We start from the raw sequence: 15,340 nt of genomic DNA, 5'->3' as shown, positions 1-15,340 counted from the left end.
GTTAATAGCCAAGTGAAACTCGAAGCAGGATCGTTCAGTAAAGAAGAGTTACGTTACCTTAGCGGTAGATTGTATGGATTGAAAACGAGAAGTAATCTGTTGAACGCTGGCGGAGAATCTGGTCTCGCCGCTGATTTGCATAAGTTCCGAAGACTCGTCGCTCATTCTGTCAAATTCTGCTTCGTTTTGTCGGAGATTCACTATCAACATCTGTAGGGTGAAACGCATCTAAGATGTACGTTACGTATGCGCGTTAAAATATCGATGTCTTATAGCGTAGATGCGTAGTACAAAAAAAAAAGAAAAAAGAAAACGCAAAAAAGTACTGTAAAACATTCTTTCGAGTATTTTTTTAAAACTAATCTTTCTTGCTTGGTACGTAATTGTTTTAAATCACACTGAATCGTTAACGAAAAAACACATAAAGAAGTATAGAAACAGAACGTAGAGTAAGACCAGAGAAGAAGAAGAAGATGAAGAAGAAGAAGAAAAAGAAGAAGAAGAGAAGAGGACAGTATTGAGAAATTTGTACAAAAGTGTCCACACGCCTCATGACAAGAATTTTCAGGTTTTCTCCTTACTTGATCGAGGTGGTCTCCGAGGGCCACCAGTTCCGTGACTTCCGTGTCCCACGACAAGGCGGTCTTTTGTAGTGCCTAAGAAAGTTTACCAAATACAATTCCTGACTTTATTTATTGTTTCGATCTCTCTCTCTCTCTCTCGTATCTTTTCCTCTTCTTGGCAAAGAAAAACGTGTTCGTACATCGTGGTGTAAAATAAGATCGCGTGCATAGTGTGTCTCCCTTACCATCCGAACCATTAATTATAGAAGAAACGATTTTAAAACGATACCTGGTACTTTTCAAGCTGCTCCTGCTTCTCATCCAGCGTGTTCTTCAAAGAGTAATTCTTCAAAGAAGATTCCGCGTCGGTCAGCCAGGCCAACAGGCGTTCCAACGAATTTTCATACTCGCTCCATTGCTGAATCCTTTCCTCGATGCATCGGACGATATCGTTCACAGCAGTGGCGAACTTCTTGTGTTCGAATCTGTCGGACAAAATAACGTTGGAAAGTTTCTTCTTTATCGAAGAACCGTTCCCTTTAAACAAGCTCTGATCTTTACCTCAACGTAGCTAGGTCTCTTTCCATGGTCTCTAGCGATCTCGGTGTCAAATTATGAGCACTCTGCGCTACGTGTTCGCTCAGAATGTTTAGCTTCAATTCCCCTTCCCTCTGACCGTCTTGGAGTTCCATGATTTTAGTCAACTGAGCCTGAAGAGCGGTCTTGTTGCCCGTGTAGTCGCTATAGTTGGCCAACTGTTCCCATTGCTGCTTCTGGTAATCCTGATAGGACTTTTGAAGATCGTAAAATTGTTGGAACGTGTCCAGAAGGGTCTCCAAGTTCGATATGTTCTTCTGCGACATGTCGACCAGGTCTTCGTATCTTTCGGAGACCGAGGCAGCCTTTTGCTGGGCGTCGGAGGGTGCTTGAACGGTGCACGTAAGCGCGTTAGCCTTTTCGGAGACGCCTTCGATGATGCGCTTGTAGGCCAAGATTTCCTGATGCATTGCCTGGAAAAGTTTCGTCAACGAACGATATATCTCCGGCGAGATTCGATTACTTTATTTTTAAAAAGAGTAACGTAAAATATAGACGCGATTACCTTGCTCTTGAGCAATTTAGATTTAATTTCCTGGAGGGAGGACCAAGTGATGGATGAATCCTGTTTCACGGATCTTTCCATGGCGTCCAGCCAAGCCAAGATCTGCTGCAAAGTCACCTGATAATTCGACCACTGCAAAGATTGAGTATCTTGTTTCTTTTGTTGTTCGACTATTCCCTCCGCGAGCTTGTCCCATCGTTCCCTAGCTTGTCTCAATTCGTGGCGAATAAGTTCTCGTCCTTGGGCCGAAGTGTCGGCAAGAATCCTCTCTCCGAAAGAAACCAGACCGCCCAGGCGGTGTTCTCCTTGCTCCTTCTCGGCTAGAAGTATTTGCAGACGCGATACCTTTTCTTCCAAATTTCTACCGGTCTCGTCTTTCTTCAGACTCGACAGACTTTGTTCCAGCTGAGTGAGCCAGCCGTCGAAACCTTTCAATTTTTCTTCGTAGGCTCGGTGGTCGTCGACGATACTCTGACATCGAGTAACTACCTCTTTGCTGAGCACGTGCAGCTGTTGATACCTATAATATTCAAATCCAATGATTTTTCATCAAGCCACGATTATTAATATTGTTGCGACGGACTGAAGATGCATCGTTGCGGCAACGTGAAGGCTGTTCCGCAACGATGTGAAGCTGCTCCTTCAAATTAAATAAAACTTCTTGTTTCTAGTAACAATACTATTCGTAACCGAGGAGTTTTAAAATCGCGCAGAATTCCGCGCTCTAAGAAAAGTGTACTTCTCTTTTCTACCGCTAGTTGGCAGCACTAATCAGTGCATGCCGATACGACAAAAGTGCTCGTACGTGCCTACATGCATCGTCGTTCTTTTTCAAAATACATACTTGTGTAATATTTTACGCATAATGCATATTGTACGGTCTTGTGATTCGAAAATTAAGTAATCGTATTGTTCAAGCATCAAGTTTTAAACTTCAAGATATTCGAAAGGACGAATAAATGGAGGAACTACGCTAGTCAAGTGTAATCATAATTTATCGCTTCGAAATTAAAACATTGGCCAGGTACTCTTTGTTTCTTACTTTTAAAGGTTGCATGTATCAAGAATGTTAATGAAAATACAGCTTCTAACGTGATAAACTTTTCTTATACAAGTATTAACAGCAATGGAAGCCTAACGTTGACTCTAGCAGTAACTGGACCCCATCGTCGACCACCCCCACCCCGCGCCTAAATCGACAGGCGCAGGTCTGGACTTGTTCCCTGGAAAGTGGCGCGAGTGGACGTGTTGCTGGCTTCTCTACTTTATAGGTACGTATTTCACTTTTAAATTCTTAAAAATTGTTGATACTACTTCCGTAAAGTCTCTATTGGTGCCTCAGTTCAATCTTAATAAACTTTTGGTTGTAAATTCAATCGACATTGCGAGAAAAATCAAATCGGCTTCGTGCTATTTTTTCGTTCACCGCCCCGTACCAATTAATACTATTTGTTAATTAAATCATAATCGTTTACGAGTTATTTTCAGCTAGATTTGTACCTAATTATGGTAAGCATGCGTTTGTTTCAACGAATATGTTTAAAACATGTTGTTCTTTTTGACACAGGTTATGGATACAAGTTCGAACGCGAGAAGGAGAACATCATCGATGTCATGGCGATTGCTGATCAATTCGAAAGAAATTTCATCGATGTCATGGCGATTGCTGATCAATTCGGAAGAAATTTCATCGATGTCATGGCGATTGCTGATCAATTCGGAAGGAAATTCATCAAACGTGAGTAAAATCTTTTAATTTGTCTTTTGGTTTATTCTGTAGCCACATACACGATGTACGAAACCTTTTTCTTGTCTTAAAGTATGTAATAATGTAAAATAACGTCGTTAATGTACTTGCATTAATACTGTAAGCATCGCGAGATTAGAATAGACAAGGAAAGCATTTTTCGATCGTTCTAAAAAACGCGAATTCTAACATATGTATGTCGCATCATCTAGCGGATGCAGCTGAAACTATTTTTCTTTTTAAACTCGGGCGTTTCATCGATAGTGGCACTAACTGCACTTTTAATTTTTGTTCGACGATCGGTATGTGGCTACAATCATTATCATTTTCTATTTTCTTTGTAAATATGAAACAATCATATATCAGGTACGTATCGTTATGTTTCGAGAATAAATTTATAATATAATATTTTTAAAATGAATTATGATGCATGTAAACAATATTTTGCATATTTCGTGTACTCGGTAAATAGACTTTTGCTTCTTTTTTCGTGATCTACGCATAGTAAATACGTTTGAATCAGTTACCTGTTACTAATTTGAGAGATCATCGGTTTGATCCGTTCAACGCCGCTTGCGTGGAGTAAACTATGAGATTTATCGACGAACTCGTCGATCGTGGATTCTTCCTTCAATATAGAATCGCGTTTTTCCTTCAGAGCTCGCAAACGAACTTCCTTATCTTGCAAAGTAGGTTGCAATTGTTGATCTCTGAACGCGGCCTCCATAGTGCAGAACCATTTGGTGTGCGCTTCCAATTTATCCTCAAAGTCTTGCCATTTTTGCAATGCCGCTCTTTGCTTTTGTTCCACCGATTCTGCAAGGCGAACGATCGATTAAATAAATTCGTAAGTAACGAATAGGATTCGTTGGAGGTAATTACCTATTTCGGCCAAGTACTGACGGAGATTGCCCTCGAGAACGGTGATTTCCTTATTGATGGCGTCCCATCCTTTCGGCGCGGTCCTCTTAGCCACAGAATCGCTCAGTTCCTTGAGCTTTCCAAGGTGTTCCGCTCCTTGCATCTGATCGTTCTTGAGCATCGCCAGTGTCGCGAGTCTCCTCGAAATGTCTGCACGTTCTCCGGTGACGTCGTTGCATTCTGCGAGCTTCTCCTTTTCGGCGTTCAGCCAATCGGAGAAGCTCTTCACTTGTAGATTGAATCGATGATGCTTTTCCACGCAGTCGGCCAGGTTCTCTAGCAAGTCCTTCGACTTGGCCACGATATTGTGGAAAAGCTGCTTGATGGAGGGCGGGAAGACGTTCAAAGACGTGTCTTTGGTCTGATCCACCAGTTGTTGAGCCTTGTCGCAGACAGACTCAACCAGAGACTGGTGGGACATTATCTCTTGATGCATGATTTTGTGATTCTGCAGCTGTGCCCTCTTTTCTTCCAAGGTGCATTTTAATTCCGTGTGCTGGTGTACCGCGCGCTCCACGTCTCGGAGCCAGGTACTCAGTTGCTCGTAAGACAACCAAAATTCTGCAAAGTGCATCAAGCATTGATCCAATTTTTGCATGGTGGTTTGAAGATCCTCGGAAAATCCATCCCAAAGCGTCCGCAGGTTCCTCAGCTGTTGTCTGATGATTTCTCGGCCATCCGGAGACGTGTGAACGTACAGTTTCTCCCCTAGATCGATCACCGATTCGAAACGAGCGTTTTCCTTAGTCCTGGTATCGCTGAGATCGCGAATTTGCTTTTGTCTGCTTTGCAAAACAGACAAATCGCCCACGATCTCGCTCTGCCTTTTCAACTCGGTCTGAATATCATTGATCCATTGCAACAGTTGCTCGTACTTGGCGTTGAACGTGTTGTGCTCCTTTACGAACTGCTCGTACCGCATCACGGCCTCCTTTATCTGATTTTTAATGGCCTGGTACTTGGTGGTTTGCCTGGAAACCCTTCTGGCCAGATCTGCTTCGGCTTCTATGCTCTGGCTCTTCTCGATCACAGCATTGAACTCGGACCCCTTCGCGATTATAGTCTCCTCCCAAGACTTGAGTTTCCGAAGATGGGCCTTCTTTGCCTCCTCGGTGCTTTTCAGACTCTGATCCTTCAACTGAGTCTCCATTTGCTTGATCCAGGCCTCCAAGCTTTCCACGATTTTCTCGAACTCGGACCACTGATCGAACATGTGCTTCAACTTGTCTCTGGCGGCGACGCATCTCTTGAGGAAGTCATCCCAAATTTTGCTCTGCTGCTCAAAGTTGGTCAGCAGGGCCGGATGACCCGGCAGAGAGGTTTGCTCGAGAACGATGTTCAGTTGTTGGTTGCACTCGAACAGGATTCGATCGCCCTCCGCTTTCTGCTGCAACAAATTCTCTATCGAAACGATTTTGTTCTGTGCAGTGTCTCGTTCCACGGAGAAATCCTCGATGATCGGCGAGCCTTCGTTTATCACGGTATTGATCCAATCGCGAGTCTTTTCGAACGTTTGCAGGTACGCCTCGTGGTTCGACACATGTTTCTCCGCGATGTTTATTCGCCCTTGGACCTCGTTCGATAGCTTCTCGTAGGCCTCGATAACGCTGCTCAACATTTCGCTCGCGTCGTCGTCCGGTGCTGTACTCAGCCTCTCTTGAAGCTGTTGGAGGATGTTTTTGTGAACGGTCACGTCCTGCGCGACGGCTCTGTACACGTGAAGAGCTAGTTTCTTTTCCTGCAGCGTAGGCAATAGATCCTGTTTCTCTCCCAATTTGTTCCGCGCGTCCACCAGCCACTGCTTCACTTGGAAGAACTTGTCCTCGAACGAGGATCTGTGCATCATGTCGCTCTCGATCTTCTTGTAGATTACGTTGGCGCGATCCGCCATAGCGTCCACGCGATTACGGAAGTTTCTCAACTCGGCTCTGATCATTTCCCGCTGATCCGGCGTGATCCTAGCGAACAGAGTTTCGCCCGCTTCGGCGGTTCGATTCAAGATCGCTTGTCCGACTTCTCGTTCCTCGACGAAACATTTCAGTTCCTTCAACCGCGATTGATAAAACGTGATAGGTTTAGGCCCGGTGATTTCGTCGAAGGCTTTCAACGTTTTCTCAGCGTTCTCGAGCCAAGCTACCAGCTTATTTTTGTTCGCCGCGTACTGATCCCTGTTCTCCTTTAGTCCCCGCAGTCTGTCCAAGTGTTGGGACAAGAACTTTACCACGTATTCGTATCGAGTGTTTAGATGCCCTATGTACTGATTCACTCTAGACTCGGAGCTGACTTTCGTGATGTCTTCCGCGAGGGCGGAAAGCTCCTTCAATTCGGTCTGATATTCCGTAACCGTGTTTTGCATATCGGTCATTTCAGCGATCTTTTCCTCGATGTCGTTGATATTGAGCAGCGCCGACGCCTCGGCTCTGATCTTGTTCTCGTTCTCTTTCAACCAGGACAGAACGCTCTCGGAAGTGAGCTCGTAGCGTTGCCACAGAGCAATGTTCCGTTCCAGATCGTTTTTAATCTTTCCGTAGCTGGACTTGAGGGACTCGAGATCGAGATCGACTCTATCGCGATCAGCCTCGAGGGCAGCCATCGTTTCGGCGCTCTCGACGGACGCTAAAAGCTTCAAGGAAGCATCGGTGTCCTCCTTTCTGCCGGTGCAGTCCATAATACCGGCCTCCACGTCCATCAACGAGGCCATTTTCACTTCGAGATTGTAACGATCGCTGCTCTGTTCGGGCTCGCACCAAGCAACTTTTTCCTTCAGGGTCACCACCATGCGCTGAAGAGCTCCGAACTTTTCGTGGTAGAGTTTGGTGAGGAACGCTACCAACGTTGCGATCACCTTGTTCGCGTGACTAGCCACGCCGTCCCTTCGAAGCTGCAGAGCTTGAAGTTCCTTGGGTAGACTGGATCGCGAAATGCTCGGATATTCCGTGGACATTTTCGTCAGGGTCTCTTCGACCTTGGACAGAGCGTAATCGCATTGTTCCAATTCGGTTTTAAGCTCCTGGCACTTGTTGATTCGACCAAGGATCTTGGTGTTTTCGCCAGTCAGGTCGTCGCATTTTATTATGTCTTCTCGGATCTTGGAGATCTGGTCCCCGCATCGTTTCATCTCCTGTCTGATTGCTCTCTCTCTTTCGTTCATGGTCGAGGTCAAGGATTCTAGCTTGTCCGCCGAGCTCTTGACCAGTTTGAACTGGTCGTCCAACAATTTCCGCAAAGAATTCAAGGTAGGAACGTCCGCGTCGTTGTTAAATTTGATCAGTTGCCCGATCTTTGCGACGACGTTCTGATAGAGTTGCTGGTAAGTCGGTAGTTCCTCTCGATATCTTACCAATCTAGCCTGGCAATTTTCCGCGTCGAGCAAACGATCGCAGGCAGTGGTCAGAGCATCGTTGGTATTGGTCAGCCACTTTGTCACTTCGGACTTTGACTCTTCTATCTGCTTCCAGATGATCACCTGGGATTCGTAGGCCTGCAATTTTTCACTTATGTCGTTGTACGTATCCTGATACTGGACTCGAACTTTGTTCAGGTCCGATTCGATCAACTCCGAATTAAACTTGGGCATCAGGGACGCCTCCTTCGTCAGCTGTTGAGCTTTCGAGTCCATTTTCTCCAAGAATTGTTTACCCTTTTTCAGCACTTCCAAAGCCTTCTTGTGCTTCTCCAAATTGATGTTTGCTTGGGTGATATCGTAAGGAACTCCCTTCACGGATTGGCAAAGAGTTCTTGCCTCGTCAATGAACTTTATCAGCCTCTGTCTGGCTTCCTCGTAAATCTTCCAATCCGTGTCCATGTCAGCGTACTTTTTCCTCTGCTCTCGAAGAAGTTCGTTTACCTTTTCCCAATTAGCATCGACGCAAGAGAGGACAACTTGGATGTTGGTCGTCGATCTTTGATCTTCTTTCATCAAGGAACTGCCTTCGAAGTGGAGCACTTCCTTTTCCTGTTCTCTCTTCTGGTGTTCCTCGATCAGTCGGTCGATCTTGTCCACGGCAGGCGCCAATTCTTTGCAGGAGTCCACGTTGTAAACCGTTTCCTGAAGAGCCGTCTGCGTGTTCAGTATCTTTTCCGTGATATTTTGCTGCAGCGTTCGGAAATTGGTCCATCTGGCGCCAAGGTTCTCGAGCCTGTCGCGTTTCGCGGATATCTCGTTCTTCAGAGCTATAGCCTTGTTCTCTAGGTCGTTCAAGAGACCCGAGGCCGACAACGGCTTCCCTTGCTTGTCGCGAATTTGTATACCCACGGCGTTGTCGGGTAATACGTGCTGTTTCCAGCCATCTATCTTATCGTATATCGATTGCAACTCCGAAGAGAATCTTTCCAAATCCGCGACGGTCGGCTTTCTAGCTTCTGCCTCGTACTTGCAGTGATTGAGCTGCCCGTTCGCGTCGTTTAACCAGCTCAACAGTTCGATCCACTTCTCCAGACCCTTCTTCTTCTCTCGCAGATCGTCTTCCAGTGCTTTGTACTTTTTCGCCAATGTAGTGTAGGTTTCGTCGAGGGCAGCCGCCTCGACGACCGATCCTCTGGACGAAAGTTGTTTCACTTCGTCGTAGATCGCCGCGAAACTGGGCTGCTTCTCCGAGTGTTCTTGAATGTAAGCGTGCACAGCTTGGAGGTTAGTGTCGACGGTGTCCACCGTAGCTTCGCTGATCTCCGCGATGTTCGATCTCAATCGCGACATCCAGTTCTCGAAATCGGTGATCTTCATCTGGAACTCTTGCCGCGCCAACAGGGAATCGGAAACCTTATTGATCTGTAATCTGACGGTGTCGGCCAGTTTGCTGACTCGGGATTTGATATCGGAGACTCGAGCCTTCAAGTTGGAGGCTCCTTCGAGGGACAAACCGTGGCTGATGTGATCGGACACTTGCGTGAGCGATATCAATTGAGCCTGGTGATCGGATATCGTCTTGTTGAAGTCCTTCAAACGCGTCAATTCCTTCTCCAGTACCGACACTTCGGGTGTCTGGGTATTAGGCTCTACGAGGACCATCTTTTCAGACTTTTCCAACCATTCGTTGAACTCTTTGATCTCGGACTCGAAACTGTTCCACGATGTGACCAGCTTGTCCAGCTTGGTGGTCGCCTGAACGGCTATGTCGTGTACAGCGTTCCAACGCGTATGCACAGCGTCTACTTCGTCCGAGGCTGACGTTTTCCCTGCGAGCCTTTGACCGATCATAGACAGCTCTTGAATTTTCGGCAAGCGTTGCTGGCATCGTGTTTCGAACGCTCTGGCGGTTTCTAGCATCTGGGCTGCCTGGGGCAGAGTCGTGGGTTTGCTACCCATCGTGGCTGCTTTCGATTCCGCCTCCTCGATCCAGGGTTTCAGCTCACGGATGCCCTTTTCGTATTCCTTCCATGTTTCTAGATTTTGCGCGGCCGTTTCCTTCTGAACCACGATACTTTTCTTCAGCATCTCGAGCGTTTTCTCGAGGTTTATGATGTCGTTGCGTAGCTGCCTGCCCGGCCCGCTCTCGCTGTCACCTAAACGTACAAACACGTTGACATTTTAAAATACACAACGAGAATAAAAATGATCGAGAAGAACGACGATTACCTTTCACGAGCTTCCGCGACTCCTCCTCCAGGAACTTGAGCGTCTTGGTCTTCTCGTGGATTTCCTTCTGCAAGCTCTCGGTTCTGTAAACCATCTCTTCCGGAGTGGTGGCCAAGTGTTCGGTGTCCGCGATCGATCGAGGAGCGCTTTGTTGAGCCCAGCTCTGTAGCTCGTTCATCTTTGCCTGGAATTTGTTCCATCTGGTACTGTGTTCCTGAAGATAAACCACCTTCTCCTGGACGATCTTCAATGTGGTCTCCATTCTCTTTTCGGTGTGCGTGATCTCCTTCTTGAGAATCTCTTTGCGTTCCGTTGGCGCGACGTCTGTTAGATTCGCGTACGTCTCGCGGAGCTTTTTAAGCAATTCTTCGGCAGTCTTTCTCAGAGTCGAGCCAAAGTCTTGTTTGCTCTGAAGGTCGGAAGACACTTGGGAAGCATCGTAATAGCTAGTCGACTCGATTTTCCTCAGTTCTTCTTCGGCTTGCTCGATCAACTTCAGGATTTCTTCCTTCTGATTCAAGTAGGTGTTCCATAGCTTCTGCGAGCTCTTCAGGGACTTGAGGGTCTCCACGCTTTGACCGTACGTGTCGTTCCAGCTGGACTCGAGCTGCTGAACTTCCAACGAGACGAAAGGTGGCGCGTGTTGGTCCTTTAGAAGATCCTTGCCGCGTTGCAGCATGCTCACAATGTTCGATCTCTGTTGTTCCAATTGACTGAGACGAATTTCCTGGTGGGATACCGCGCTATGCAGATTTTCGGGACTCTCGGATACCACGTCGATCTTTGATTGCTCGCGGACCTTGTGCAACAACGTGCACACCTCGCGGACTTCTTTCCTGTAGGTGTAGCTTTTCGAATAAATGTCAGTTTTCGTCATCGTGATCTCTATCGTTGGTATCAAGTTCTTGTAACGAGTTATCAGCTGTTCCAGACGATTCTGTTCCGATAGAGCTTCGTGGTCGAATCGGTTGGAAGTCAAGCTGTCCAGGCTTTGAACCAACCACTTCATTTCTTCGCGCTTGCTGTCCGCTTCTCGGCAAATTTTCTAAACAAAAAACATTACCACCTTTTCGTAGTCTGTACATTTTTAAATAGAATGTCGTCTACGGTTATATTTACCGTCACAAGTTGAACCTACGTATCCAGCAGAGTGGAATGCAAAAGTAAAATATACAAACAGTGGAATTTAAACGAGAGGATTTCGAAGCAACAGAAATATGCAAAAGTAAAACCGGGGTTTTTACCTGGAATATCGTTTTCTCCGTCTCGAATTCCTCCAAGGTGTTCACTTCGTGCAGTATGGTTCTGAGATTACTGTCCACGTGATCCATCCATCTGACCATCTCGTCGAATCTGAAATAAAACCAACCAACGATCGTCAGCAGACAGGAAACGCGGAAAATCTCTGAGTAAAGTTTCACCGTACTAACTTCTTTTTGTAAGCAGCCCATTGTTGAGGCACTTGCTTCAATTGCTCCCTCAAACTTTCCACTTTCTGAGCAGAATACTCCCATAGACGTTCGGCGTTTTGCGCTGCTTCGGAAAGACTGGTGTCGCTCGGTTTCAGATTACTATACGCGTGGCTAATCTTTTTCAAAGTTTCCAAACATTTCTCGACCTCCATCATCGTGCCACGGTTCACGAAAAACTCTCTGTTTCGATGGAGTATGCTTTCCACGTTGTCGTTCTTCATGAGAGCTTGCTGTTCGGAGTTGATCTCAACCTCGATTTCTTTGAGGTACTGTAGGAACGTTGTCTCGTCGAGACGGAACTCGAGTCTCATAAGATGAAGAGGCGCGAACGTGAGCACTTCCTTCCAGCGTTTTTGAAGCGCCTCGACCGCCTCGGCGATGGGAGCTTGCTGCCCAACGGGCAGAATATTCTTTAGATCTTGTCCGGCGTTTACAAAGTCCTGAACCCATTTCTCGTTTACGATGCTAAAAAAGTTCTTGTGATACTCTATCGAGCGTCTGTTATCCGTGTGCTTGTCGCTGATCATCGCCTCCGCCACCGACAGCCACTCGGAGACTTGTCTCTCGCATTCTTTGAACTTGGTCCAGCATCTGACTGCTTCTTGCAGTCGTTGATCCCAGGTCTGAGCAGCCTGGGACACTCTGTTGAACCGTTCGTTCAGTTCTCTGAGCGTCCTGCCACCCTCCGCGGTCGCAACGTCGGCGTGGCTGTCCACGGACTTTACGATACTGGTGAAAACTTTGTTCTTCGACTCCAGCATCGATTTGTAGTAGAGGGTTCTCGAGAAGAAGGCCTTGTGGCGGTCCAACTGAGCCAAAATATGCTCCCTGCCGCCCGAAAGATCCATACCGGTCAACATTTTCTCGGCTTCGTCCAACCAGGCGGCAATCTCCTTTTGTCCAGCTTCCAAAGACTCTTGCTGGACCAGCAATTGATGGTACAAGTGCAGCTGCATCGGTATCAAGGCTCGTACTTTAACCAGAGCCTCTTTCTCTTTCTTCAACGTGTTCATCATCTTGTCCACTTCGTCGCGAGACAAGTCTTGGATCAGAGTTTGGAACTTTTTGCTGATAATCTTGAAGAGATCCTCGATACCCTCCACCTCGTTGTGGTAGACTTGAAGTTTCTCACCGTAGGCTTTGATCTTCTCGGTGGTGGTGAGGTCGGTGGCTGCCAACGCGGCCTCGACGCTTCTTAGCCAGTTTTGCAGGGTCTCCACCCCTGCTCTGTAATCTTTTCTGTTTCGTATCAGGTCGCCAGCGTGCATGTACTGCTTGGCTTCTTGGAACAGAGATTCCCATCTCGACGTCAGATTCGTGTATCGTTGCTTGAGTTGCAGAGCAACAGGCTCGTCGGACGTGACGATCAGGAAAGTGACGGTGTCCGAAAGTTGTTGGTGTTTGTCCTTCCACACGCTTATGTCCTGAAAGAATTCCATTTTCTCCTCTTCGGGTAGATTCAAGGCAGGTTCCGCGCGAATCAGCCAAGCCTCGAACTCGTCCGAGATGATGTTCCATCGGCGCCAGTAGGCTACAACCTCTTCCAGCATGCTTTGCACGCAACGCAGGTCCATCGAGACGCTTTTCCATTTATCGCTGGTTTCTCGCATGAAACGATCGATGCTCAAGCTCTCCTCTTTGTCTAGAACAGAATACAAGAACGGGTTTGTAACGATACGATCATCCTCAATATGATTTGTTTACTCCGACTTACCAACGTTACCCTCGCGTTTATAATCATCGACGACTTGCTGCATGTCCAAATATGCCTTCTGGAACTCCTGGAAGATTCTGTTTCGTGATACAAAGTTTCTGTATTGTTCCAACATCTGGTGCACCTTCTCCTCGGTGCCGTACTTGACGCTCCATCCTTTTAGCTTCGTCTCGACTAGGAACAAGAAAGCAATAAGGCAGCACTTGTGCTCGAGGAACTTTAATCTGATCCTGCGCTTCGCGGCGCGATCTGCTAGACTCTCGAATCGGGCAGCCGTGTTGTTCAGCTGTTGAGGCTGCACCTGCAGCGCGAGCTGAGAATTTCTAGCCGCTTGGAACCTCTCTATCATAGGCGGTAGGTCGAGGAAGAACTTTTTGTGATCCTCCAGCTTGTTTGATATTATGTTGGCCGTTTCCTCCGTCATTTCCTCCGGTATGTCGTCGTCCGAGATCAAAAGGGCTTCGGCGCGTCGTAACCATCTGCCCAGCTCGCCCAACTCGCCTGGCAGGGTAGAGTCTAGGAACCAGAGCCAGTGCAGCATCTGCAAAATAGGTTATTCACTTAATCTTGGAACAAATGCTACGAGCGTTCGATTCTATCGAGGTTGCGTGGCTTACAAGTATTTCAAACGTCTTCCATACATTCTGTACGCGTCTCCAAGAGTCTCTCGTAATACTAATCATACTAGGCGTCTCGACGAGACGCTGCAACTTATTGTACACCACAAACTGCTGGTCAGCTTCCGTCTTTAAGGCAACGTACTCCTGAAAGCACGAGTCGTCGTAATGTCATAACGTGTATTTCCATTTGATTTTTTAACGAACGTACCTCGTAATTCAGTGGGAAAGAGTTGGTTCTGTCCAACTGCTCCAGGTATCTGACTCTCTCGCTGAGCCAGTTAAACAATCTATCGTGTTCCTGCTGGACAGCGGCGAACGAGTCGGAAGCGCTGGATCCTGGTTCCGGGTATTTGTGTAAAAATTGCGCGACATAGGTCATGATGGATTTCTCGTCGGGCTGGGGAACGTCAACGTCTTCCGGGTCGAGGAGTCTGGCGATGCCTAGTTCCACCTCGGCTACTTGGAAGGCAGTTTCCAAACGAGCCCTGTTGGAGGCTTCTCGCATAGCAGCGATGTTCACCAGATTCGCTCTAATCGCGTCGATGATCGCCAAGAAGGCGTTGCCGTCCCGCCAGCTCTCGCCGAAATCGCGAACTTGGATCCCGATATCCCTGAAATATCGAAATCGTGCGTGTACTATACCCACCCGTAGAGACGATGATTTTCGCGAATACTAACTTGGGTAGGGCATTGGTCACCCATTGGAGCAGAGTCTTCCTTGCTCCCTGTTTCCATTTCTCGCTGCTTATGCGTTTCCTTTCGCTGGCGGCCAAACCCTGGCTGCTCAGACTCTCCAGGCTGCTCTGGCTGCCCCACGTTTGTCCAAGATACTCCAAAGCACGCGTGTTCTCTTCGATCTAGAAAAAGAACGGACGATCGATAGATCGCGGACCAACGAGACCCGCGATGGACAAGAATTCACGGAATACATAAGGTACTAGCGTGCGTATTATCAATGTGACGCGTAAAATCATGCAAGTGCGTGCTATATTTTACTCTCTGCGTACAGAGACTTTCTCTCTACGGCTTTTCTGTTTCATCAAGTCGTACCAGTTAGACAGCAATCTCTTTTTATAGCTACTCACCTTTTTTCGATCCTTCGATCGTAGCTTGTTTTTATAGAATAAACACGGTTAGCAGAATCGAAAGTAATTTACTTCGCTCTAAACGAGAACTAATTTCATTTCTGTTTCGAGACAAGGTATTTCCCGATCGAACGATTCACGGTCCCTTTATAATGTTTACCGGACAGAAGCGTACGCGGAGGTGTAGTTGCTCGCGGGGACCTTGTCAAGAATTTTATTTAAAAAAACGATCGATCCTCGATATTCTCAAATTAATTCCCGTTGTAAACGATTGCAATGCTACCGCGTATGTCGTAGCATGTTTATGTAATTGAACGTTATACGTGGCTAGAGCGTCAGACTTAAGCAGCTACCGCATTCTAGATGTAACAGTGCTTTTTGCGTACAGCGTCGACTGTAGAAGTTGAAACGAAACAACGTCTACCTGGAAGTACAGGATGATGGTCCATATTAGGCCTAGCACCACCGGCGGTCTTCCGTCGACTAGATCGGACGAATTGATGTTCACTAATTTAATCTGCAAAGAGATCGGAACATGTTA

General features: G+C 46.9%; 1 protein-coding gene across 17 annotated transcripts in view; it reads right to left on the bottom strand.

The window, feature by feature from the left end:
- Positions 1-15,340, bottom strand: part of LOC122400028 (nesprin-1) — an 88,798-nt gene that overhangs the window by 57,024 nt on the left and 16,434 nt on the right. For 13 of the 17 annotated variants that reach the window (XR_006259322.1, XR_006259324.1, XR_006259325.1 and 10 more), the window contains 15 exons: positions 15,224-15,316; positions 14,393-14,571; positions 13,923-14,325; positions 13,712-13,858; positions 13,095-13,635; positions 11,339-13,022; positions 11,153-11,261; positions 9,909-10,953; positions 4,295-9,835; positions 3,940-4,228; positions 1,666-2,185; positions 1,125-1,573; positions 853-1,048; positions 582-656; positions 58-210 (listed from right to left, as the gene is read on the bottom strand). Coding sequence is in view for 11 of the 17 variants with exons in the window: in XM_043401218.1 (XP_043257153.1) it covers positions 58-210; positions 582-656; positions 853-1,048; positions 1,125-1,573; positions 1,666-2,185; positions 3,940-4,228; positions 4,295-9,835; positions 9,909-10,953; positions 11,153-11,261; positions 11,339-13,022; positions 13,095-13,635; positions 13,712-13,858; positions 13,923-14,325; positions 14,393-14,571; positions 15,224-15,316 (11,424 nt within the window). In the remaining 6 variants the exon portion in view is untranslated. Of the gene's footprint in view, positions 1-57; positions 211-581; positions 657-852; positions 1,049-1,124; positions 1,574-1,665; positions 2,186-3,939; positions 4,229-4,294; positions 9,836-9,908; positions 10,954-11,027; positions 11,043-11,152; positions 11,262-11,338; positions 13,023-13,094; positions 13,636-13,711; positions 13,859-13,922; positions 14,326-14,392; positions 14,572-14,799; positions 14,843-15,223; positions 15,317-15,340 lie in introns of those variants that run through there. The other 4 variants (XM_043401225.1, XM_043401216.1, XM_043401224.1 and 1 more) reach the window with 3 other exon arrangements.

This window comes from Colletes gigas, unplaced genomic scaffold, assembly GCF_013123115.1.
Source record: "Colletes gigas isolate AHSC1104 unplaced genomic scaffold, ASM1312311v1 Colletes_gigas_Sc00015, whole genome shotgun sequence".
Taxonomy (NCBI): Eukaryota; Metazoa; Arthropoda; class Insecta; order Hymenoptera; family Colletidae; genus Colletes; species Colletes gigas.
Note: the sequence above shows the minus strand (reverse complement) of the source record. Positions and strands in the feature narration are given on the sequence as shown.